This window comes from Triticum urartu, chromosome 7 (genome assembly GCF_003073215.2).
Source record: "Triticum urartu cultivar G1812 chromosome 7, Tu2.1, whole genome shotgun sequence".
Taxonomy (NCBI): domain Eukaryota; kingdom Viridiplantae; phylum Streptophyta; class Magnoliopsida; order Poales; family Poaceae; genus Triticum; species Triticum urartu.
In genome coordinates this window covers 84,394,760-84,420,890 of record NC_053028.1, presented here as the reverse complement: position 1 = coordinate 84,420,890, position 26,131 = coordinate 84,394,760, and the positions used below count along the sequence as shown (strand labels likewise).

The following is a 26,131-nucleotide window of genomic DNA, read 5'->3' as shown; positions in this document are numbered from 1 at the left end:
TTCTTATGTAAGAGATGATCTCTTAGCATCATGTTTTTAGAAATAACTAGTTATCGAAGATAAGACTAAGAAGATGTTTTTTTTTGTCATTGTACTTGCCCTAGTATTGTTGTTGTACTCAAAAGCTTTTAGTCCTTGGTCCTTGACACGGATAGACACACCTGCAGTCGGCGGCGGCCGGTAGACGGCGAGGAAAAAGAAATGCCTGAAGAAGCTGAGGCGCACACGCACGTACGCGTCTTGGCAGCACCCGCGCGCGTACGGTTTGCTTAGCCATGCCGCACACGCCTTCTCCTCTTGCGCACTAAGCATCCCACAAGAAACTTCCAGCACAACGCGCGAAGGATGACAAAGCTAATTTGATGCCGCTCCAAGTTTTTGCGCGCGAACGATCAGCTCGACGACGACAAGAACGATCCAGCGGCAAGAGATTGCACCGCTGGGCGAACGGCCACCGCGTTCTTTTTCGCCTACATATACCCAGAACCAGCCCCGCTAGAACCGCTCCTCCCGCACGTCAACGTCTTCGTCTCTTTGATATATCCCGGAAGGAATCCGCCGTCGTTTCGTCAGTGCGGTTACCGTCGGACACCGTCTTCCTCAACACCCACGGACCTTCTCACCCCCCTCTCCGCCATGGCCGACTACAACCGCTACGGCCACGGCCACGACCAAGGATACGGCCAGGGCTACGGCTACGCGCCGTCGGCGCCTCCCGCGCCCACCTCCTCGCCGTACGGCAACGGCCAAGGATACAGCCAGGGCTACGCGGCCTCGGCGCCTCCCGCGCCCACGCCTTCCTCCTCCTCCTCGCCGTACGGCTACGGCTACGGCCAAGGAGGCTACCCGCCGCCGATGGGGGGTTTCGGGGGAGCCGTGGCGTTCCCGCCGGGGACGCATCCGGACGTGGAGCGCGCGTTCCGGGCCGTCGACCGCGACGGCAGCGGCAGCATCGACGAGGGGGAGCTGCAGGCCGCGCTGTCCGACGCGCACCACCGCTTCAGCATCCGCACCGTCCGCCTCCTCATCTTCCTCTTCAGCAACGCCCAGCTCGCCTCCTCCCCGCGCTCCCGGATGGGTAAGCAGAGCACACGCCTATGCAGCTATGCTCCATCAAACATCCACGACAAAATCTGCATCACTTTCGGCACTGTTTCAGTAAAAGAACAAGTACTGATTTCTTGCTGCCTCCGAACGATGTTTGTTGCAGGGCCAACGGAGTTCGTGACGCTATGGAACTGCCTCGGGCAATGGCGGGTGAGTGCTACTATCAATTTGCTTGCCATCGTTTAACTTTGAATGGTGAAAGTATGTACGATCGTGAAACAGAGTGTGCACATTCTGTTTCTGTTGCTCTCTGTTTGCTCTCTGCATATCTTCACATTGCTTGCAGTTCGACCACCAAATTATAAATAAATATCATCGACCTTGTCTTCGTTGCATAGAAATCTTCTGAATACTGCAAGTGTACTTTTTTTTTATCAAATGAGAGTGGAGACCCTGTTTCTCTGCAAGAAACAGCTGTTTATCCAATCATGTTATGAACTTATGATGCTCTCATGGAATTATTGTCCATCTAATACTGCAACTTAATCTGTCATGAGGGAAGTCAAATCAAAATGAAAAATAAAATAATATTTGTCAACCTCTGTCGATGATCTGCTATTTTTCCCCATCCATCTATCATCAACATGGGACTTATTTCTGTTCTTCATGGTGCTATCTAGGTCGTTTTCGACAGATACGATAGGGACCGCAGCGGAAAGATCGATTCCGATGAGTTGAGAGAAGCTCTTCGCAGCCTGGGATACGCGGTGCCGCCTTCGGTCATTGATCTTCTCATAGCAAACTACAACAATGGCGTTTCCCACCGCGGCGCCCTAGACTTCGACAACTTTGTGGAGTAAGCATATGGAGTCCTAACTTTATTTGACATACAAAATAATCTCATATATTCAGCCAATGCTCTAAACATATATATGGAACTAATTAATGTTTTGTTTTGCCTTTCGGTTTCGATCTTGAAGGTGCGGAATGGTTGTGAAGGTACGTCACCGATACCGATCAATCAACCACTTAATCGAAGTTTCAAATGTTTGCTGATAGATTTTTCGCTGCTGTGTTGTTCTGTGTAGGGTCTGACTGAAAAATTCAAGGAGAATGACACGCGCTACACCGGCTCGGCAGCTCTTACATATGACGGCTTCTTGTCAATGGTCATCCCCTTCATTGTACCTTAGTTAGTCAAAGCAGTACATGTACGACCTGAGCTTTAAGTTTGTGGGATTTATTACAGTTCCGTTAATTTGGAGTGTTTTGATGTTTCATAGCTGTGTAAATGAGAAAAAGGATGTCACTAGATCTCAGTCGACTCAGAGTCTAGTGACACAACATGTAAAAAGAAAGAAAGATCTTTTTTTTGCACGGATCTTCACATATGGTCTCATGAATATAGCATCGACTAAGACTTCGTAAGTCTCGGTCAACTGAGATTTAACAATCCCGTAAGAAAACGTCAAAGGGCTACGGTAATTTTACCCAGCCTTGCTGGGAGAGGGTGGCAAGCAGACGCCATTTAATGATATATGTTGTGAAGAAAAATCAAACGACGACGGTTTTTAAACGAAAAATGCATTCTCTGAACAAACCGTCATGTCGAACTGCCACCCCTTAAAACTAAAATGCCATCCTCCCTACCGAACATTCGGCCGGGGGTCCAAAGGTTAAAAGTTGAAATCGGCCCGCTGATACGCATCGTGTGTCGGTCACCACACAAGGTCCGCATGTGCCCCTACGGGGCCCACATGAAAGCCGATTGCTTTTGTCCAATCATTCATCATGACTGCAATATTCCTCGTCTTTTTAACATATATAGTACAGACGCATATGCTTATACGTACACATATATATTCATCTTTATGAATGAACGCACACACATCCTATCTCTATGAGCATCTTCGAGAGACTGAAGGGGTATTTGATTCCAGGGACTTTTTTGTGTTGGGACTAGAAAAAGTCCCTAGCAAATCAAACAGGATAGGACTTTTTTGGGACTTTGTGCTAAAAGTCCTTAGAAGCACGTCCTGAGAGTCTTTTTCAAAAAGTCTTAGGGACTAGAAAAAAATCCTAGGACTAGAGAACCAAACACCACCTGAATCGACACATTATTTTGAGATTGATGAAGTCATCATATACGCCTTTGTAGTTCACGGGAATGTATTCTCCCAATGCACATCGCCGAAAGTCTCAAATAAATTAAGAAAAATGCAAGCACCAATGTCAAGTCTAAGATTTAAACTCTGATGGGCTCAGATACCACTATCCTCCTAACCATCCAACCACACATTGATTCACCCTCATCTCCTTATTGTTATTCTCCTCTCTCATGTCACTCACCCCATAGCCGCACGCTGCACCGCATGGCACCAGACCACCTGCAATTTCAAGCCACCACTGCTAGCCACAGCAAGGGCCGATGGCCACGGCGGACGCCGTCAGGCTACTCAAGGGGTCCACCATAATTCCTCTAATCCTATAAACCTAGGAGATCTCCACTGACTTACTTATCTTAATATGCAAGCATGTCACCTCATCATACAATTATAAATTGAATAAGGCCCATCTTACCATGCAATTATGCATGGAAAAAGACCCACCACAACATTCAACAATACATGAGAAGTGTTTTCCGTTCAGTTATTCTACTTATATTCAATAAATATTGTTATAACTATACGTAATCAAATAATAATTCATATCTATTTTAAATTTTGGTTCTCATATTATCAATCCAAAATTTTATCAACCAATTTTTTCAGCAATGCGCGGAGCCTCTAGTATAATAAAAATAATACACCAACTCTAAGTTGACGTTGCGTATTTACTTTTTTTCTGAATACGTATAAGTTTTGTGCACTTCTGCATTAATAGTATGGAGCGTTCCAAATTTTTTGTGTCCTTACTAAGAGTTTTTGACTCTCAACATCCGTGGCACTAGTTAATTAGGTAAAAGAGTTTCTAGCATTTGAGAGCAAGACGCGACCAGGAGGCGGCTACTCTTTCTCCCGACCCGCTGCACCATCACAAGTTCCTTTGCCCTCTGCCGGCTGCTATTGTAGCGGCGAGAGGTAGGTGACTCCTAGTTTTGTGTTCTTGGCTCGTGTCTCGTAGGGTGTTTCGAGTTCTTTGCCACATGTGAATTTGGGTTGGCGATGGGAATAATTGTTCTTTCGTTTTTTCCATGTTGATGGTCGTACATGAAGGGGAGATGATAAATCATAGGATGGTGTCGATTGTCGAGCATACAACCTGTCATGATTAATGCTTGTCCACAACAGCGGCATCCTGTGGAGGGAACATCATTTTTGAAATATTTTTCTTCTCAAGTTTTTTTTTCATGAAGCTCAGCACATTACGACACTCGAGGGGAACTTGCGAGGGTTGTGTTCCCCTTCTGTCTATTGGGAGTTGAGATTATTGTTTTTACCTTCCCATACTAGCTTCTATGGGACGACAATCTTTCCAGATCATGGTCTCCTGCGTCGTCTAGTCTACATCGGGACTTCCCGACCGTTGGTTTCAACAAGGTTGCTCCGGTAATGCAGAGGGTCAGAGGCAGCAATGAGCTCTACTCATGGGGCCTGCGGTGTATGTAGAAGGAAGTCGACGTGATTTCTTCAAGGACTTGCGTGCAATGTATATTCTTGTATGGAAGTCCTTTTAAGATTGGTTTTACTTAATATGCCCAGGGTCTTGTATGGAAAAAATATATCATGGTAGGTGGTACTGGAAAAAATCGTGGTAGGTTGTACTAGAAAAATAGCTAATGCATCCATTTCAAATTTGTGTCCCTTTCGCTCCTATACTTAGAGAAACTTCAGCAAATGCACCATATCCTAAGACTCTAATAATATCAGAACTGAAGAGGTAAAATGTGGCATTTTCAAAGTGAGGGTCAAACCTTTGGTAAGATCACAACCTGGAGTCCGCTGTTAGTTTCTGGCTTCTACTGCTTCTAGTGTTATATCTAATAGACGGATCCCGTCATAGAGAGGTAAAAGTCACTTCTTCACATAAAGACCTTCTAACTCTCCACTTTCGTCTTACAATTGTTCATTACCTACGAATAAATCCGATGCTTCTTGATGAAGCTTTGTCAACTGCTCATAGATCTTCCCAGATGCCTCCAACACCTAGTCATGCCCGAGTTGACTTTCCATTCAGTTTTGACTATTGAGCAGTCCTACATTTCATATGAACCCAAAGATAGGATATCCTTGCTACCAACAAACCAAACTCAACCAAATGTTTCAAGAGTCCGGACCACCCCAAACAAAACACCGATGCTTAACAAAACCTAGAGGCCGAGTAAACAAGTGACCAAATCAAATCCTAAGCTATGAGACTAATTGAAACGCTTAGGAAACACACACCATAATAGTATCGTACCAATTTTTTTTTGCTATGTACCACGTATTGAGATGTTTAGATTGTCATACGATAGTCATGGTGGGAAAGGGAGGGTGCTTTGGTTGTGGTGTCCGTGCATGAGTGCGTGGATGTGTGTTCTTAGTAAAGGGAGCACATGCGCCTTTCAGAGGCTGGAGACATGGGAACTTAAATCCTCATGGCGGTGCCGATTGGTTGTGATTTGGCTTTATTTGGCACAATCTAGAGCATTCATGCTCTGTTTTCTCTATCGCCTGCATCTTTAGTGAGAGGGCCATTTGGCATATGAAAACCTCATGGAATATCTTTTTCTAGGTCTTATATTTGTACAATAGTTGATGGAGTATTGCATGGTAGAGGACTAGAGGTGATCCATAGGTGGTCCTCCATGTGTTTTGGCCCCTCACAACTTAAAGCGGGTTGAAGGATACCATACTCATAGCTTTGCACACGTGGTACCCGTTTGAACACATAAACAGCTAATTCAGAAATATTTAAAAACATCATGGACAGTAAAATCTTTTTTAGTTAACTATTGGAAATTATTTCCAAACTTTTTCAAAACTATTAGGGTTCAAGATATTTTCCTTTTGTAAAATTCACTCCCAGAGTGCTCACGCCTAGGCCACCTAATTGAAAACAGAGCCATGTGCATTTACATTTTGTTTGCAAACACACATTAGAATTGTTTACCTTTACACAGTTGCATGGATAATATGCGAGGGTTCCAAAATTTGGTTGTCACTGGTATGATTTTCAAATGCAACACTCATGGCACAAAAAATTAGCACATGCCCATATGGTTGTGTATAACCTTTACATCATGCATTGAGTCTCATGAAAAAACAATTTCCTCTCACCCATAGTCACTCTTTTCAGCATGCTCCGTGTCAATGCTAGAGAACGAATTCATTGAGCTGTAGGATTTTTAGCTCCCCGGCTCTGCAATCCATGGATAGTGTATGTTTTAGGTCATCCACGGTTACGGGTGCCATTAGCACTTTGCTGGCAGGAATTTGCTCAAGTTCTTGTGTTTGAAAAGTACAATTCATCTGATTGGTGATTATTATTCAATTGAAGGGATGGACAAAAAATAGGGATGGAGAAATATAAGGCCGCATTCATCATCTGATCTAATCAATCTGCCGATGCTAGTTGCCCGAACTCTGAACTGAACAAGTCGCCTCCAGTGTGTGTGTGTGTGTGGGTACCTGTGTACCTAGTTCTGTGACAAACCCTGCAATTCAGACACCAAACTACCAGCCATGGGACGCGCACAGATTTTGCCTTTTATTTGTGTGGTGCTTTGCCATATGGTCCAGATCTGAAGAATGGTTGTCTGCGTCAGTTTTGTCCATATGAAGATCCACGGCTTGGTAAGCTACCCGAGGACGAGGCGTATCAGCACACATAAATCCAGAGATGACCGTGCCAGTGAGGAGGGAGAAGTACTACATGAAGAGATTAATCCGTTTAATATGTGTTTCTTTTGATTACTCTCTATTTATACTTGTGACCATAGCAGCTTTCCTTTGGGTTTAAGAAATTTTGCCTCATTTGATCCTAGTTGTGAGTGACATGTCACATATTTCACTTTACTTGCGTATTAATTTACCAACTGCAAAGCTAGAGGACTTGTTTGGATACTGTGGCAAGCGTGCAACTCAGGCGTGAATCGTCATATTTCACCTAATTCTCAAATTATCCCAAATAGGTGTGGCTATCCACATTATGTTATTCCCATGCCAGTGCCATGTTGGATATGCTACCAGTCTGCCATGTCGTCCTGACATGGCGGCGCTTCTCAGTTTGCGGACAATGATAAATTAGGGAAAAGTAATAAGTCATTTCCTTTTAGAGAAAACTATCAGGTCATTTGTGGATTTTTTTATATTATCCTTTTCAACCAATGAACAATTGGGATATAAAGTCTGTCTAAAGAGGCCAGTTCACTTTAGTGATAACTAAACACGTCATGTTACTGATGGATGAAAACAATCTTATGACCTATGAGAAAACCACCATATATCACATTTTTGGCAAATTTTAACATGGTCCCTCTTACCTCTTTTTTTTACATGTGAGGTAAGAAGGTAAGAGTCAATCAAGCCATTCATTGATGAGATCAACGGCTAAGATCTATTTTATACTCTTACCTCTCATGTGAAAAGAGGGGGTAAGAGGGACCATGTTAAAACTGCTCCACATTTTTAGATACTTATACGGATGTGTGGCAAGTGGAAGGAAATTTCAGAGCCAGTTCTAATCGAAACAAATGGAAATATAATATTGGATGCACAATCATACCAACCCAGAATGCATTTCAAAGATCAATACAATAGCTGAAACGAGGCATCACATTATCCTACGACCTGGATTCAACAGCACAACGATTTTTTTTTCTTTTTGAAACGGATGTACAACGAAAATGAACTGAACTACCAAAATATCTGCCAACTTATAAGCCAAGACATTGTATCCACGCTAAACTGTAACCTGATTGCAGAGACCGTCACACAACATAGCGAGATGGTGGCTCCATTGTTCTCTACAATGAAGGAGCAACCATTTTCTGAGGAAGTACATATAGTCTACATGTGCCCCAGCAACCTACGTGTTGCCATAAAAACTATCAATTGGAAGCTTACGTCTGATAAGTGCTGAGACATAAAAATAGGGCATCGAAATGTTACTAATATGTAATGTTGACATGTTAGTACCCAAACTGCGATAAAAGTTCTTAGTGGATTATTAACTCATGTAACTAGTATTCTGAAACTGTTGATTTAAAGGTAAAATCCAATTTGTATGGAACATGTCCTGTAAAGGAGAGAAACAGTAAAGATGAAAGAACTCATGCTTGACAAATTATTCGGAATCACCAGTATGTTGAGGTACCTTAGAGGCTTAGAGCCTTCCGAAAAAACTTGGAACAGCTCGCCTTGGGAAGAACTCATGCTTGACAAGGCTTTCTTTAAAACAATATCCAGTAATGCTCAAACCCCGCGACTCGGATTCCAGTCCAAATTCTTGTATCAACTTGCCCGTGTTGTCACAATGGAACATGTGATATTCGAACATATTGTAGACCAGCACATCTCCCTTGGGGGACAAAACCAAATGTTTTGTATTTGGGAGGTCACACAAGCTCGCCACCGGGAATGTAATATGGTACTTTAATGACCAGACCTCCCTCTCGTAGTCCTCCAAGACCCAGGTTTTGAGGGCTATTTTCCTGTCGGCAAATTACCCAAGCCAATCGAACCTTCTATGTGGCACATTTGATTTGAGTGCAGAATGTGGTAACATCAGCCGGGCGTCGCATGAACTTGAATGACTCGACCATCGTGTCAAAAACGACTATGACGGGGTTACGATAGTAAATGCGGTCAGGTTCCCAGTGAAGGCATCGTCTGCGGAACAGGGTGGGTGCTCAGGAGCCATTCCGTGCGTGCCGGCCGACGACGTAGCTTCCTCGATGGCAGGGGTATGTGAAGGAACTCCGACGCACCTCGGCGAGCCCCTCTGCTGCACCATAAGGATGTAGTAGGCAGCTGAGTTGATTTGGTACGGCTGTTTCTTCTCCAAGTATAGCACGCGGTACTCTCCGGACGGGTGGTGCAGGTACAACACCGCGAAGTTTACGTGCTTGGCAGCGGCGAGGACTGGGAGTGGAGCGCACTGACGCGTGGCAGGGTTGCAGATGCTGAAGCTGCCGTCGGACAAGGAGAGCAGGAGGAGCCCGTCGCAAGAGGAGTGCAGCTTGAAATCTTCGCCGTCGTCGAACCCGAGGACGGGCCGTCCACGCTCGAAGATTGGAAGGATGCCATGTACACCGTAGAGGGCGACGAGGGGCAGCGACGGCTGCCGCTGATGGTGGGCGAGGAGGAAATCAGGGGCGGATGTGAGGCCGCGCCAGGAGAGGCAGACCGCGCGGCAGCGCAGGATGTCTTTGGCCGGAAGGCGGACAAATATCTCCCACACCATGATCTCCTCCGGGAGGCCGAGGGGGGGCGACGGCGACACGGTCAAAGAGGGGGGCGGCGGCGACACGGTCAAAGAGGGGGGCGGCGGCGACACGGCGCCTGCGCCTGCGCGTCCGTCTCGGCCTCCTCGGTGCTCCTGCCGTGGCCTCATGCTTGGGCGCAAAGCTTTCCTCGGCCCCCCAGTGCTCGGCGGCGGATGTAGGGTTTTGGATTGGGAGGGACTTGACAAGTCTCACCCGCGGCCGCGGTCTCCGCTGCACGCCCACTGTCCGCGCCATCGTAAAGCCTTGCCAACCTGAAGCAGCCGCACTCGAGATGACGCCCTCGCACACGGATGCTTCCGCTAGGTTTGGATCCGCCGGCCGGTGCGGACGTGCAGTCAGGCATGTGCCCAGATCAAGATGCGTGTATGATTTCGTAAACTCTGTACCTCTCGGCAGTTTGGTGGAATAATAGTTCGCTTGGTATAGTCCAGCTCCTTTAATTTGCATCGCTTTGCTTTCATCCTTTCATCTAGCAACTGCTGTATGCTATCATATCTCTACTTTCCGCCTCTCCTACAAAACCCAGCACCAGCAGATAAAAGTACATCACACCGAACCAAAAACAGCCGGCTCTAGGTTTTTGATCCGCTTTTGGCTTTTGGTCTCTTGAGCAATGTATTCAGATGGGGAGGGGTTCTCCTCACCCGGTGATTTCTCAAAAAAAAAAAAAAAACGAACTCCCCAAGACAAGTAAAGTACAGTAAACCATCACAGTTAAGGCTAGGATTATACTACATTGCTACCGGTTTTAAGTTTATTTTTACAAAAAGTATGCCTAGGCGGCAGTTTTTGAACGAAAGATTTCTGAACTTGTGTGCGACTCTGCCAGGGACGACATTGCCATTGCATGTACCTCACTACATCCTTCTCTCTCGAAATAGACTTTCGCCCCGCTTTATAAAGAAAAAAGTCCATTTTACCACCCAGAATAAAGTGAGTGGTTCACTTTACCCCCTAATCTATTTTTCGGCTTCCTTTATCCCCCAAACAAATCAAACCGAACAAAACACCCCCCCTGGCTGGTTTACTCCACCCGTTGCTGATGTGGCACTAGTCAACGGCGGTTTTGACCTGGGTGGGGCCCCCTTGTCAGGTTTCTCTCTCTCTCTCTCTCCAGGTGCACCCGCCAGCGAGCAGAGTAGGGTCAGGCGGGGTCTGCAGGAGGCGGTGGAGCGCGGGGTCGAAGCGGTGGTGGCAACCGCCGGCGATGGGTACTCGGGGCAGGCTTGCGCGGCGACGAGATGGTGTGGCCGGCGGGGGTCGGCAGGAGGTGGTGGCGCGCCGACGAGCAGAACAGGGCCAGCCGGGGTTGACAGGAGGCGGTGGCGCACGGGATCGAGGCGGTGGTGGGTACTCGGGGCGGGCTCGGGTGGCGGCGGGATGGCATGGCCGGCGGGGTCGGCGAGGCGGCGGCGACGCGGGGGCGGCGCGATCTGCGGTGGCGCGGGACGGGGCTCCTTTGGCAGGACGCCGGCGCGATGTCGGGGAGAGGGCGGCGGCTCCTGGGCGACGCGGGGAGGGAGGTGGGGCGCGGGTGGCTCGGGCCCGGATCGGCCTGGGGCGAGCTCCTTCGGGGGGCGGCGGGTGTACCTGGAGAGAGAGAGAGACCTGACAAAGGGGCCCCACCCAGGTCAAAACCGCCGTTGACTAGTGCCACATCAACAGCGGGTGAAGAAAAACCAGCCAGGGGGGTGTTTTGTTTGGTTTGGGTTTGTTTGGGGGGAGGGGTAAAGAAGCCAAAAAATAGATCAGGGGTAAAGTGAACCACCCACTTTATTCAAGGTAGTAAAATGGACTTTTTTCCTTTATAAAATAAATCAACGATCCATATAACTAGCATCCAAACCTCATAAGAAGAACGATGGCTGGGCCAACAACACAAACATGCCCAAGAAAACATAAAAAAATAGGAAAAAGCCATCTAGTGTCAGCCACCAAGCAGCGCTGTGACGAAGATAGATGACACGCTGCAGCAAGAAGCGCATCCATCGTGAGGCCAAGACGATCATGGTCACGCTGAGCGGGTGATAGTGTTGTAGAAAAGTAAGGAATTTGAAGGAGTCAAATGCCTTCCTCGAAAAGACCTTCTCAATCCCCATTTTATTACGAGTCGTTCAAAGTGTCCATGCCATCGCCGCAAAGATAAGTCAGAATAAGCGGTGGTATTGCGACTGTTGTGTAGCCTTGTAATGGAGGAAGTCCACGACGTTCAGGGTCTCCCAGTCAGGCTCGAGAGCCTCGTGGACGAACGTCCATAGCACCCTCGCCGCCATACAGAAGAATAAAATATGGGCCCCGTTCTCCGGTACCGCGCGGAGGGGGCACAAGCCATCCCCGGGCCGTGCCGCTTAAGTACCTCTATTCTCAAAGGGAGGCGATTTCATAGTAACTGCCAGACAAAGATCTTAATCTTTAGGGGAACATGACCTCACTGCATCCCTGCCATCTCAGCTTCATGTACAAGCATTTCGTCGTTGACCCCATTGATCTCTTACCTAATTAATTCAAGCCGCTAGAATACTAAGGAAAATAGATAAATACATTGAATTTTGAATACATACCAATAAAGAAAGAAAAGTACTTCGAAAACTCATAAGGAGTTCTTCCTGATGCTTTGTTTTTTAGTCATGAATAGGGCATTTGTTTTCTCTTCTTGTAAAAAATATAAGCAAGCCCAAGTAAGTAATTTTACAAAGTTTATCGAAAAAAGTAATTTTACCAAGGGACTAAGACACGGCCCGGACTCCAACAGGGGCAACGGTGGGGAATCTTGGACAATGCTGGGCGAAAACCCGATCCAGCAATATCGCGTGAGTGAAGAAGGATGCCAAAGTAAGGACAATAAGGCTAGTGTTTCATGCCAGTTGATGTGTTCCTTGTTGGTGAAGTGGTTGTCATAATGCAACAAGCTTTTATCAAGTAATTGATTCCTGGTTGTCATTGACAAGGTCAAACCGGTCCCGATAGGGGAGTGCCGACAACGGCGCGTTGGCGGCTCGTTCTGGCGATAATAATGGGTGTTTGCTGGTCTCGGAATCTCAACCTAACTTTTGTTATGTTTGAAATACTTTGTACTTCCGGTCAACTTTTAGAATAGATCTGCTTCTTTTCATAGAAAAAGTTAACTACAACTTGCAGACTTCCGCTGCAAAAGAAGGAGAAGAAGCTACAATGCTGGCTAGATGCAAAAACAAAAACTACATGCTTATGTTTGGACCAGATCCAATTTGAATCACCCCGTGCCCATCTTAAAACATGCTTTCGTCCCGCTCTATATATAAAGCAACAATCAAACAGAGTACATGGTCGAACGATACAAGATGATGTGATAGCCCTCATACAATGCAGATCCCAAGATAAAAGGGAAACACAAAACAGACGTGACTACACAACCGAAAGAAAATATGGAAAGATCTGATAACAACGCCACACAATGCCCTAAAACACATAAGCTCCACGACAACGCCCTCAGGAGGGTTAACGGCGTGAAGCGTCGCCGCTGCCGAATCCACATGGACAAGGGTTTTCACCCGGAACCTTGACACGGAAAGAAGCATCATGATTACGTCTTTAGGAAAAGAGCGGTGCCCGCGAGCGTCGCTGTCGTCTGGCGAAAGAACGGCGTTTGGAAGGGGTGAGCTTGACCTCAGCCGTGCAACATACCTAGTATAAAGAAAGCATCTCATCTATTTGAAGGCAGGTTGACATGGCCATCAGGAGGCTCGAGGAGATGATTCCTGTTTCTTGAAGCGGCTTAATGAGCTCGATGCCTTCATCACGACGGCAGACTTGCACGACGTGAGCTGAGCTCCAACGAGGCAGTAGGGCTGGTATGCATGGTAATGCAAGGACACGGGAGGTTCAGTGCCTACTCGTCTGTCCGGATGAAAAGTTGCACGCTGGGACTCAGCTCCCGTGGAGTTCTCCTACAATGCCTCCTCCGGCATGGTCATCCTCGAGCTGGAGTCCAAACCTAAGGAAAGTGTTCACAAGACTATAATTTATCTGTAGGACTTCATGACTCTGCATTCTATCTATCTATGCACAGTCATCACGGCATTACTGGGACACCACAAAATCAGTGTTTGTTTCAGTACACCCACTGTTATGAATGTCACTAGAACGTTGGTGGTACATGAGTTTGCTCAGGGTTTGGTGTTTGATACTCGTAAGCTTCATCTGATTTTCGATTCAATTGAAGGGAGGGAGGAGTATACATGCGTCCACATTAAGGATTTGCGAGTTAATTAATTTTGTCGCTGCTAGTTGCATGAACTCTGAACTGAACGAGTGGCCTTCGGTTTACATTTAGCAGTTAGGATTTCTCTAAGGGAGGGGGGAAATGCCCCTGGCCTCTAGATCAGCTGATGCACTCAACCTACTTTTATTGCAAATTAAGTTTGAAAGTCCGAACATCTCACGAGAGAGCACAAAAAGGGAACAATGCTAGAAACAACCAACACATCAAGCTTCAGTAATCTTATTACTAGACCATCATGCATACTCGCTCAATATAATTCACGTGATGTCATCTTCTCTCAGCTTTATACAGAGTCCATAGAAGTAGGTGGAAAACACATAGATTCAGCACTTAGGATGCCACTTGACATTTTAAAGTACAACACTCCTAAATCTTCCTAGATGCCTCCAACACCTAGTTGTGACCCAGTTCCAACTCCAATCAATTTTGAGAAATCTTACATTTGGGAAGAACTCGCCTATATGATAGTCTTATCACTGAGAAACAAAACTCACCCAAATAGATCTAGAGTCGGGGTCACCACAAACAAGACATCGATGCTTATAAAACCTAATAAAAGAAAGGAGAGGCAATCAAACTAGATCCTAAACTATGAGACCAAATGAAATGCTTAACCAACCCACACGGCCACACCACAATAGCATCATATAGAATATCAAATTAGCTATGGGCTAGACTAAATCTCGAGCTATCATGATGTTTAGAAGTTATATGGTGGTGGTACTGGTGGGAGAGGGAGCACCGTGTGCATGTGTGTGTGTTGCAAATGAAGATGGACACATGCGCCTTTTAAAGGCCGGGGCCAACGGGAACTCAATCCTCGTGGCAGTATCACTTGGTGGGTATTTAATTTTACTTGCCCTGTTGTGTCATGTGTGCATAACGTAGTACTATGTCTCTGTACATAATACTACAAAGTTAGTATAAAGTCGAGTCATTTATTTTGAAATGGAGGGAGTATTTATCTGCGACCCTGCCATTATTGAGGGCACCATTGCATTGGGTTGGAGGCTTACTCACTTTGTCCTTTTAATTCTGTGCGTATAATGAGAAGCATAGTAGGAAGGCTCACAGTGTACCAATGGATTCCCATGTCTAGAGGGGCTTTTCTTCTATACAGAGAATGAGATGGAGCTCATGTTTGTACGTAGAATTAAATTGGCAAGCACGCCAAGAACAAATCTAGAACATCCTCCCAATATCATGTTCTCCCTCCCATCATTTTTTTTGAAATGACAAGATTCCTACATTCATTAAGAAGAAATGAGTTGCCCGGTTAATTACGGAAAACTGAGCGAAAACCAGATTTGAAGGAAATATGCCCTAGAGGCAATAGAAAGTTATTATTTATTATCTTATATCATGATAAATGTTTATTATTCATGCTAGAATTGTATTAACCGGAAACCTAGTACATGTGTGAATACATAGACAAACAGAGTGTCACTAGTATGCCTCTACTTGACTAGCTCGTTGAATCAAAGATGGTTAAGTTTCCTAGCCACAGACATGATTTGCCGGCATCGGCGACGTCACTTGACGCCGTTACCCTTCCTGGAGGCGAAGCCGAGGTCCCCCCTATCCACCCCTGAACCCCTCTCGGACGGAAGTCCAAAATTCAGTCTGGATTGGGCGGCGGCGTCCTGCGCGTCGTATCCTCCATGGAGGCGCCGTCTTGTGAGGAACTGCTGTTCGGGGGAGAGATGTTGTGGATGGTGGGCTCCGAGTAGCTCCAGTTGTGGCGATGGTGTGGAGGTTGCCAGGTGGTGCGGCGTTGTATCTACCACGTCATTGACAACGAGTGGTGGCGTCATGGTGCAGCTGCATATCGACGACGGATGCGGCTGGATGGACGAGCGTAGGGTGGTCGAGCTATCTGGCGCCATGGTGGCGTCGACGGCAGGCCTGGCAAGGTCTGTGCGTCAGTACCTGCTCTGAAGATGGATCGGTGGAAGAAGGCAGCGACAACCTCGGTGAGTGCGCTGGACCAGCGTGTGACCCAGTCCCGGTATGTCGCTAGGATGGGGCATCCGGTATTAGATGTTAGGATTTGGTGTGATGTCTGTTTGGTATTAGGCTCGGACATTCAGCACCACTGCATCAAGGGGGTAGGAGTAGCGACAGGTGTTGCCTAGATGGTGGCTTCAGGCTTACTGATGTACTACTTTGTAAGGTCTTTTGTGCTTAATAATTAATAAAGTGGCCGTGTGCATCGTCCAGATGCAGAGGCCGGGGGTGCATCCTCCTTTTCTAAAAAAAGCCATATACATGATTGTCATTTGATTAATGGGATCACATCATTAAAGAATGATGTGATTGACTTGACCCATTCCGTTAGCTTAGCACTTGATCGTTTAGTATGTTGCTATTGCTTTCTTCATGACTTATACATGTTCCTATGACTATGAGATTATGCAACTCCCGTTTACCGGAGGAACACTTTGTGTGCTACCAAACGTCACAACGTAACTGGGTGATTATAAAGGTGCTCTATAGGTGTCTCCGAAGGTACTTGTTGAGTTGGCGTATTTTGAGATTAGGATTTGTCACTCCGATTGTCGGAGAGGTATCTCTGGCCCCTCTCGGTAATGCACATCACTATAAGCCTTGCAAGCAATGGAAGTAATGATTTATTTGCGGGATGATGTATTACAGAACGAGTAAAGAGACTTTCCGGTAATGAGATTGAACTAGGTATTGAGATACCCACGATCGAATCTCGGGGCAAGTAACATACCGATGACAAAGGGAACAACGTATGTTGTTATGCGGTTTGACCGATAAAGATCTTCGTAGAATATGTGGGAGCCAATATGAGCATCCAGGTTCCACTATTGGTTATTGACCGGAGACGTGTCTCGGTCATGTCTACATAGTTCTCGAACCCGTAGGGTCCGCACGCTTAAAGTTCTGTGACGATCGATATTATGAGTTTATGTGATTTGATGTACCGAAGGTAGTTTGGAGTCTCGGATGAGATCGGGGATATGACGAGGAGTCTCAAAATGGTCAAGACGCACAGATCGATATATTGGACGACTATATTCGGACATCGGAAAGGTTCCGAGTGATTCAGGTATTTTTCGGAGTACCGGGGAGTTACAGGAATACGGGAAGAAGTATTGGGCCTCAATGGGCCAAGTGGTGGAAGAGAGAAGGCAGGGTGCGCGCCCCCCCTAGCCCAAACCGAATTGGACTAGGGGGCCGGCCCCCTTTCCTCCTTTTCCTCCCCCTCCTTCCTTCTCCCCTTCCCCCTTCCTTTCCTACTCCTACTAGGAGGAGGACTCCTCCTCCTGGCGCGTCGTAGGAGGGCCGGCCGGCCTCCCCCTTGCTCCTTTATATACGGGGGCAGGGGGCACCCTAAAACACACAAGTTGATCTGTTGATCTCTCCCAGCCGTGTGCGGTGCCCCCCTCCACCATAATCCACCTCGATCATATCGTAGCGGTGCTTAGGCGAAGCCCTGCGTCGGTAGCATCATCATCACCGTCATCATGCCGTCGTGCTGACGAAACTCTCCCATGAAGCTCTGCTGGATCGGAGTTCGTGGGACGTCATCAAGCTGAACGTGTGCTGAACTCGGAGGTGCCGTGCGTTCGGTACTTGGATCGGTCGGATCGTGAAGACGCACGACTACATCAACCACGTTGTGCTAACGCTTCCGCATTCGGTCTACGAGGGTACGTAGACACACTCTCCCCTCTCATTTCTATGCATCACCATGATCCTGTGTGTGCGTAGGATTTTTTTTGAAATTACTATGTTTCCCAACAGTGGCATCCGAGCCAGGTTTATGCGTAGATGTCATATGCACGAGTAGAGCACAAGTGAGTTGTGGGTGATACAAGTCATACTGCTTACCAGCATGTCATACTTTGGTTCGACGGTATTGTTGGATGAAGCGGCCCAGACCGACATTACGCTTACGCAAGCCTGGTTGTACCAACGTGCTTTGCACACAGGTGGCTGGCGGGTGTCAGTTTCTCCAACTTTAGTTGAACCGAGTGTGACTATGCCCGGTCCATGTTGAAGGTTAAAACAACACTAACTTGACGAAATATCATTGTGGTTTTGATGCGTAGGTAAGAACGGTTCTTGCTCAAGCCCGTAGCAGCCACGTAAAATTTGCAACAATAAAGTAGAATACGTCTAACTTGTTTTTGCATGGCATGTTGTGATGTGATGTGGTCAAGACGTGATAAGATATAAATTGTTGTATGAGATGATCATGTTTTGTTAAATTTATCGGCAACTGGCTGAAGCCTTATGGTTGTCTCTTTATTGCATTAGATACAAGCGCCAAATAATTGCTTTACTTTATTGCTATGCGATAGCAATAGTTGCAAGAGCAATAGTTGGTGAGACGACCATGTGACGACACGTTGATAGAGATCAAGATGATGGAGATCATGGTGTCAAGCCGGTGACGATAGAGATCATGACGGTACTTTGGAGATGGAGATCAAAGGCGCAAGATGATCATGGCCATATCATGTCACATATTTTGATTGCATGTGATGTTTATCTTTTATGCATCTTATTTTGTTTAGTTCGACGGTAGATTTATAAGATGATCCCTTACTAAATTTCAACGTAAAAGTGTTCTCCCGGAGTATGCACCGTTGCCAAAGTTCGTCGTGCCGAGACACCACGTGATGATCGGGTGTGATAAGCTCAACATTCATCTACAACGGGTGTAAGACAGTTTTACACACGCAGAAATACTTGGGTTAAACTTGACGAGCGTAGCATATGCAGATATGGCCTCGAAACATTGGAGACCGAAAGGTTGAGCGTGAATCATATAGTAGATATGATCAACATAGTGATGTTCACCATTGAAAACTACTCCATATCACGTGATGGTCGGACATGGTTTAGTTGATTTGGATCACGTGATCATTTAGATGACTAGAGGGATGTCTATCTAAGTGGGAGTTCTTAAGAAATATTATTAATTGAACTTTAATTTATCATGAATTTAATCCTGATAGTATTTGCATAACTATGTTATAGATCAATAGCTCGCGATGTTGCTCCCCGTTTATTTTTGATATGTTCCTAGAGAAAAACTATGTTGAAAAATGTGAGTAGCAATGATGCGGGCTAGCTCCGTAATCTAAGGTTTATCCTCATTGCTGCACAGAAGAATTATGTCCTTGATGCACCGCTAGGTGACAGACCGATTGCAGGAGCAAAAGCAGATGCTATGAACGTTTGACAAAGCTCGGTATGATGACTACTTGATAGTTTAGTGCACCATGCTTTACGGCTTAGAACCAGGACTTCAAAAATGTTTTGAACGCCACGGAGCATATAGGATGTTCCAAGAGTTGAAATTGGTATTTCATACTCATGCCCGTGTTGAGAGGTATGAGACCTCTGACAGTACTTTGCCTACAAGATGGAGGAGAATAGCTCAACCAGTGAGCATGTGCTCAGATTGTTTGAGTACTTCAATTGCTTGAATCAAGTGGGAGTTAATCTTCCAGATAATATAGTAATTGACAAAGTTCTCTAGTCACTACCACCAAGTTACTAGAACTTAGTGATGAACTATAATATGCAAGGGATGACGAAAATAATTCCCAAGCTCTTCGTGATGCTGAAATCGACGAAGGTAGAAATCAAGAAAAGCATCAAGTGTTGATGGTTGACGAGACCACTAGTTTCAAGAAAAGGGCAAAGGGAAGAATGGGAACTTCAAGAAGAACGGCAAGCAAGTTGCTGCTAAAGTGAAGAAGCCCAAGTCTGGACCTAAGCCCGAGACTGAGTGCTTCTACTGCAATGAGACTAGTCACTGGAAGTGGAACTGCCCCAAGTATTAGGCGGATAAGAAGGATGGCAAAGTGAACAAAGTATATTTGATATACATGTTATTGATGTGTACTTTACTAGTGTTTATAGCAACCCCTCAGTATTTGATACTAGTTCAGTTGCTAAGAGTAGTAACTTGAAACGGGAGTTGCAGAATGAACAGAGACTAGTTAAGGGTGAAGTAACGATGTGTGTTGGAAGTAGTTCCAAGAATGATATGATCATCATCACACACTCCCTATACTTTCGGGATTAGTGTTGAACCTAAATAAGTGTTATTTGATGTTTGCGTTGAGCATGAATATGATTTGATCATGTTTATTTCAATACAGTTATTCATTTAAGTTACAGAATAATTGTTATTCTATTTACATGAATAAAACCTTCTATGGTTATACACCCAATGAAAATGGTTTGTTGAATCTCGATCGTAGTGATACACATATTCATAATATTGAAGCCAAAAGATGCAAAATTAATAATGACAGTGCGACTTATTTGTGGCACTGCCGTTTAGGTCATATTGGTGTAAAGCGCATGAAGAAAATCCATGCTGATGGACTTTTGGAATCACTTGATTATGAATCAGTTGATGCTTGCGAACCATGCCCTCATGGGCAAAGATGACTAAGACTCCGTTCTCCAGAACAATGGAGCGAGCAACTGACTTATCGGATATAATACATACTGATGTATGAGGTCCGATGAGTGTTGAGGCACGCGGCGGGTATCGTTATTTTCTGACCTTCACATATGATTTGAGCAGATATGGGTATATCTACTTGAAGAAACATAAGTCTGAAACATTTGAAAAGTTTAAAGAATTTTAGAGTGAAGTGGAAAATCATCGTAACAAGAAAATAAAGTTTCTACGATCTGATCGCAGAGGCGAATATTTGAGTTACGAGTTTGGTCTTCAATTAAAACAATGTGGAATAGTTTCACAAACTCATGCCACCTGGAACACCACAGCGTATTGGTGTGTCCGAACGTCATAATCATACTTTATTTGATATAGTGCAATCTATGATGTCTCTTACCGATTTACCACTATCATTTTGGGGTTATGCATTAGAGACAGCTGCATTCACATTAAAAAGGGCACCATCTAAAACCGTTGAGACGACACCGTATGAACTGTGGTTTAGCAAGAAACCTAAGCTGTCGTTTCTTAAAGTTTGGGATTGCGATGCTTATGTGAAAAAGTTTCATCTTAATAATCTCAAACCCAATTCGGAGAAGTGCGTCTTCATAGAATACCCAAAAGTAACTATTGGGTACACCTTCTATCACAGATCCGAAGGCAAGATATTTGTTGCTGAGAATGGATCCTTTCTAGAGAAGGAGTTTCTCTCGAAAGAAGTGAGTGGGAGGAAAGTAGAAACTTGATGAGGTAACTCTACCTGCTCCCTTATTGGAAGGTAGTTCATCACAGAAATCTGTTTCTATGACTCCTACACCAATTGGTGAGGAAGCTAATGATGATGATCATGTAAATTCAGATCAAGTTACTACTGAACCTCGTAGGTCAACCAGAGTGAGATCCGCACCAGAGTGGTACGGTAATCCTGTTCTGGAGGTCATGTTAATTGACTATGACGGACCTACGAACTATGAGGAAGCGATGATGAGCCCAGACTCCGCGAAATGGCTTGAGGCCATGAAATCTGAGATGTGATCCATGTATAAGAACAAAGTGTGGACTTTGGTTGACTTGCCCGATGATCGGCAAGCCATAGAAAATAAATGAATCTTCAAGAGGAAGACAGACGCTGATAGTAGTGTTACTATCTACAAAGCTAGACTTGTCGAAAAAGGTTTTGACAAAGTTCAAGGTGTTGACTACGACGAGATTTTCTCACTCGTAGCGATGCTTAAGTCTATTCGAATCATGTTAGCAAATTGCCACATTTTATGAAATCTGGCAAATGGATGTCAAAATTACATTCCTTAATGGATTTCTTAAAGAAGAGTTGTATATGATGCAACTAGAAGGTTTTGTCAATCCTAAAGGTGCTAACAAAATGTGCAAGCTCCAGCGATCCATCTATGGACTGGTGCAAGCATCTCAGAGTTGGAATATACGCTTTGATGAGTTGATCAAATCATATAGTTTTATACAGACTTGCGGTGAAGCCTGTTGAGGGAGTCCTGGATTAGGGGGTCCTCGGACAGCCTGACTATATACTTTGGCCGGACTGCTGGACTGTGAAGATACAAGATTGAAGACTTCGTCCCGTGTCTAGGTGGGACTCTCCTTTGTGTTGAAGGCAGGCTTGGCAATTCGGATATGTAGATCTCCTCCCTTGTAACTGACTCTGTGTAACCCTGCCCCCTCCGGTGTCTATATAAACCGGAGGGTTTAGTCCATAGGACAACAACAATCAGAATCATAGGCTAGCTTCTAGGGTTTAGCCTCTACGTTCTCGTGGTAGATCAACTCTTGTAATACTCATATCATCAAGATCAATCAAGCAGGAAGTAGGGTATTACCTCCATTGAGAGGGCCCGAACCTGGGTAAACATTGTGTCCCCCGCCTCCTGTTACCATCATCCTTAGACGCACAGTTCGGGACCCCCTACCCGAGATCTGCCGGTTTTGACACCGACATTGGTGCTTTCATTGAGAGTTCCACTGCGCCGTCACGATAAAGGCTTGATGTTTCCTTCGATCATCGGTAACGATGCGATCCAGGGTGAGTTTTTTTTTCCCGGACAGATCTTCGTATTCGGCGGCTTCGTACTGCAGGCCAACTCGCTTGGCCATCTGGAGCAGATCGAGAGCTATGCCCCTGTCCATCAGGTCAGGTTTGGAAGCTTGAACTATACCGCCGACATCCGCAGAGACTTGATCTCCGACGGATTCGAGCCCATGTCAGGTGAGCCGCACAGTCACAATGAGCATGACTTAGCTCTACCGTCGGACGATGTGCGGGAGATCACACCTGTGGCTACTCCGGACCTCAATCCGGAGCAGATCGTGTCGTTCGAGGACGGGTGGATGGACCCCGTCACGGAGGCTGCACACTCAGCAGCGATAGAGCCGAATACTGACTTCACCTCCTATGAGACCTGTGTTACCGGACCCTTGGATTCATCCCCGGCCACAGGCTCCGAACCGCCTGCGTCCGTGCCTATCCAATCTGATTGGGCACTGATCATGGAGTTTACCTCCGCGGATATTTTTCAGCACTTTCCCTTAGGCGATGTGCTAGATTCATTGAGGTCTCTCTCCTTGCCAGGAGACCCTTGGTTGAACTATGTCCGACTTGAGTGGGAAGCGGACGACCAAGAAATTCATTCCCCACCCACCACCCACTTAATAGCCACTGTCGATGACTTAACCGACATGCTTGATTTCGGCTTTGAAGACATCGACGGTATGGACGACGATGCAGGAGAAGAATAGGAACCACCACCCACAGGGCGCTGGACAGCCACCTCATCATATGATATATATGGTGGACACCCCCAAAGAAAGCGATGGCAATAAGGCAACAGAGGATAATCCCCCCGAGAAGCAATCTAAGCACCGGTGTCATCGGCACCGCTCTAAGCCCCGCCATAGCAAAAGCAGCGATACCAACACAAGAGACAATAACGCTGTGGATAGTGCCGAAGACGAAGACAATCCCCTCCAGCCAGGCTTCGAGCGGGAGGATGGGCAAGCTAGCCCTAAAGAACAGGCGACAGACGGAGAATCAGAGGATGACAATTACATGCCCCTCTTCGAAGACGAGGTGAGCCTCGGCGACGAAGAATTTATTATGCCTGAGGATCCCGTCGAGCAGGAGCGCTTCAAGAGCCGGCTTATAGCCACCGCAAAAAGACTGAAGAAAAAGCAGCAGCAACTTCAAGCTGACCAAGATCTGCTAGCAAATAGATGGACCGAGGTCCTGGCAGCCGAGGAATACGAACTCGAGCGCCCAACCAAAAGTTACCCAAAGCACATGTTGCTACCCCAACTCGAGGAGGAAGCATTAAAGCCTACACTACCAGCGTATGATGCGGCTGACCGGCCACCTCGTGGCCGAGACAAAGCGGCATATCAGCCTGAAGTCCAGCTCGCACCCCGTCGCCAGTCAAACAAAAACACCAAGGCCCGGGGCTACACGCAGGACCTGCGAGACGTATTGGAAAACAAAGCAGGACATACAAGATCGATCTACGGATCATGGGGCGCGCCCCAACGCATGACGACGACCGTCACACCGGATATACTAACAAATCCGGCCGGGCCAAATACAGCAGACAAGACTTGTATGAACTGCGTCGTGACATAGCCCGGCACAGAGGCGCCGCACACCCTCTATGCTTCACCGACGAAGTAATGGATCACGAATTCCTAGAAGGGTTTAAACCCGTGAACATTGAATCATATGATAGTACAACAGACCCCGCGGTATGGATTGAAGATATCCTCCTCCACATCCACATGGCTCGTGGTGACGATCTACATGCCATCAAGTACCTCCCACTAAAACTCAAAGGGCCGGCTTGACATTGGCTGAATAGCCTGCCGGCAAACTCCATTGGCAGTTGGGAGAACTTGGAAGATGCATTCCTTGACAACTTCCAGGGCACTTATGTGCGACCACCGGACGCTGATGACTTGAGTCACATAACCCAACAGTCCGGGGAGTCAGCTAAGAAATTCTGGACTCGGTTCCTAACTAAAAAGAACCAAATTGTCGACTTTCCGGACGCTGAGGCCTTAGCGGCATTTAAGCAAAACATCCGCGACGAGTGGCTCGCCCGACACCTCGGCCAAGAGAAGCCGAAGTCCATGGCAGCCCTCACGACACTCATGACCCGCTTTTGTGCGGGCGAGGACAGCTGGCTGGCTCATAGCAACAACACATCACGATCCTAGCAATTCAGATGCCAAAGATAGCAACGGCAAGCCACGTCACAACAGACACAAGCGCCGCAACAACGGTGACAACGCCGGATTCAGTGGCTCTAAATCCGGTCAGCGGAAAAAGCCGTTCAAAAGAAGCAATCCGGGTCCGTCCAGTTTGGACCGCATACTCGATCGCTCGTGTCAAATTCACGGCACCGCCGATAAACCAGCCAACCACACCAACAGAGAATGCTGGGTGTTCAAACAGGCCGACAAGTTAAATGCCAAAAACAAGGAAAAGGGGCTGCATAGCGACGACGAGGAGGAGCCCCGGCGGCCGAACACAGGAGGACAGAAGAAATTTCCTCCCCAAGTGAAAACGGTGAACATGATATATGCAACCCATATTCCCAAGCGGGAACGGAAGCGTGCACTAAGGGACGTCTATGCGATGGAGCAAGTCACCCCAAAGTTCAACCCATGGTCTTCTTGTCCGATCACTTTCGATCGCAGGGACCACCCTACCAGTATCCGTCATGGCGATTCTGCCGCATTGGTCCTTGACCCCATCATTGACGGATTTCACCTCACTCGAGTCCTTATGGACGGTGGCAGCAACCTGAACCTGCTCTATCAGGATATAGTGCGCAAAATGGGTATCGACCCCTCGAGGATCAAACCCACAAAAACCACCTTTAAAGGTGTGATACCAGGTGTAGAGGCCTGTTGTACAGGCTCAATCACACTTGAAGTGGTCTTCGGATCTCCGAACAACTTCCGAAGCGAGGACTTGATCTTTGATATCGCCCCCTTCCGCAGTGGCTATCACGCACTGCTCGGACGAACCGCATTCGCCAGATTCAATGCGGTACCGCATTATGCATACCTCAAGCTCAAAATGCCAGGACGTTGCGGGGTTATAACTGTTAATGGAAACACAGAACGCTCGCTCCGTACGGAGGAGCACACTGCGGCCCTCGCAGCAGAAGTACAAAGCAACCTTCTGAGGCAAACCGCCAATTCGGCGATAAAGCCCCCGGACACCTTCAAGCGCGTCCGGAGTACCCTGCAACAGGATCGCCCGGCATGTTCAGAGCTCGCCTAGCAATTCGGCCTCCGTCCTAGTCCCAGTCAAGCGGCAAAATTTGCACCGCGCGTACATAATTACGCACTCAAGATACCGTGGGCATGGGCGGAGGCATGGCCATGGCACGGCCCACAATGCGGCTCAACCACCTTAGGACCCGTATATCTTTACCATTTTCTTCCTTCCCGGCCCTATTCTCTGAAGGCCCTCTCCGATAGCCTGATCATCGGACCCATCACGGGAAGGAAACACCAAGGAAGCAAGACGCTTTGACGTACAGGGGAATTCCCAGGTGGTCTCTGATAACGATCGCTATCCCTGTTTTACATACCCACACGCAGCCTGCCCTTGGATAGGACATGTCAAATAGTCCTATTTTTGCTTATTGCACTACTCGTGTACATACGCTTTGACGTATCATTTAAATAACAATATATAGCGTTAGCTTCTTATTGCATTTCTTCATCTTTTTTCCCTGTCTGCTTATTTACGACAAATTGCAACCGTACATTCTGGTACGTCCAGTGTGCCAGGGGCTTCAGTGTACCCCATAACACGGCAAGAAAAGTCCGAACACTTTCGACAGTGCGGCACCCCGAACTTATAGCATTATATGCATCAACTCTGAATCATGTCTTGGGTCTA

The 26,131-nt window shown here is 46.6% G+C and overlaps 1 protein-coding gene across 1 annotated transcript; it reads left to right on the top strand.

Moving 5' to 3' along the window:
• The first annotated feature begins 382 nt into the window (after positions 1 to 382).
• On the top strand, positions 383 to 2,428 carry LOC125520584 (probable calcium-binding protein CML48). Its single transcript, XM_048685539.1, has 5 exons — positions 383 to 1,078; positions 1,211 to 1,257; positions 1,728 to 1,903; positions 2,028 to 2,046; positions 2,136 to 2,428. The coding sequence occupies exons 1-5, from the start codon at positions 637 to 639 to the stop codon at positions 2,238 to 2,240; spliced, it is 789 nt and encodes a 262-aa protein (XP_048541496.1). The 5' UTR covers positions 383 to 636; the 3' UTR covers positions 2,241 to 2,428.
• The last annotated feature ends 23,703 nt before the right edge of the window (positions 2,429 to 26,131 follow it).

Excerpts from the sequence above, each read along its gene's own strand:
- LOC125520584 (XM_048685539.1), top strand. The coding sequence starts at position 637 with ATGGCCGACTACAACCGCTACGGCCACGGCCACGACCAAGGATACGGC. Across the intron at positions 1,079-1,210 it reads CTCCCCGCGCTCCCGGATGG|GGCCAACGGAGTTCGTGACG; the intron begins GTAAGCAGAGCA and ends TGTTTGTTGCAG. Across the intron at positions 1,258-1,727 it reads ACTGCCTCGGGCAATGGCGG|GTCGTTTTCGACAGATACGA; the intron begins GTGAGTGCTACT and ends GGTGCTATCTAG.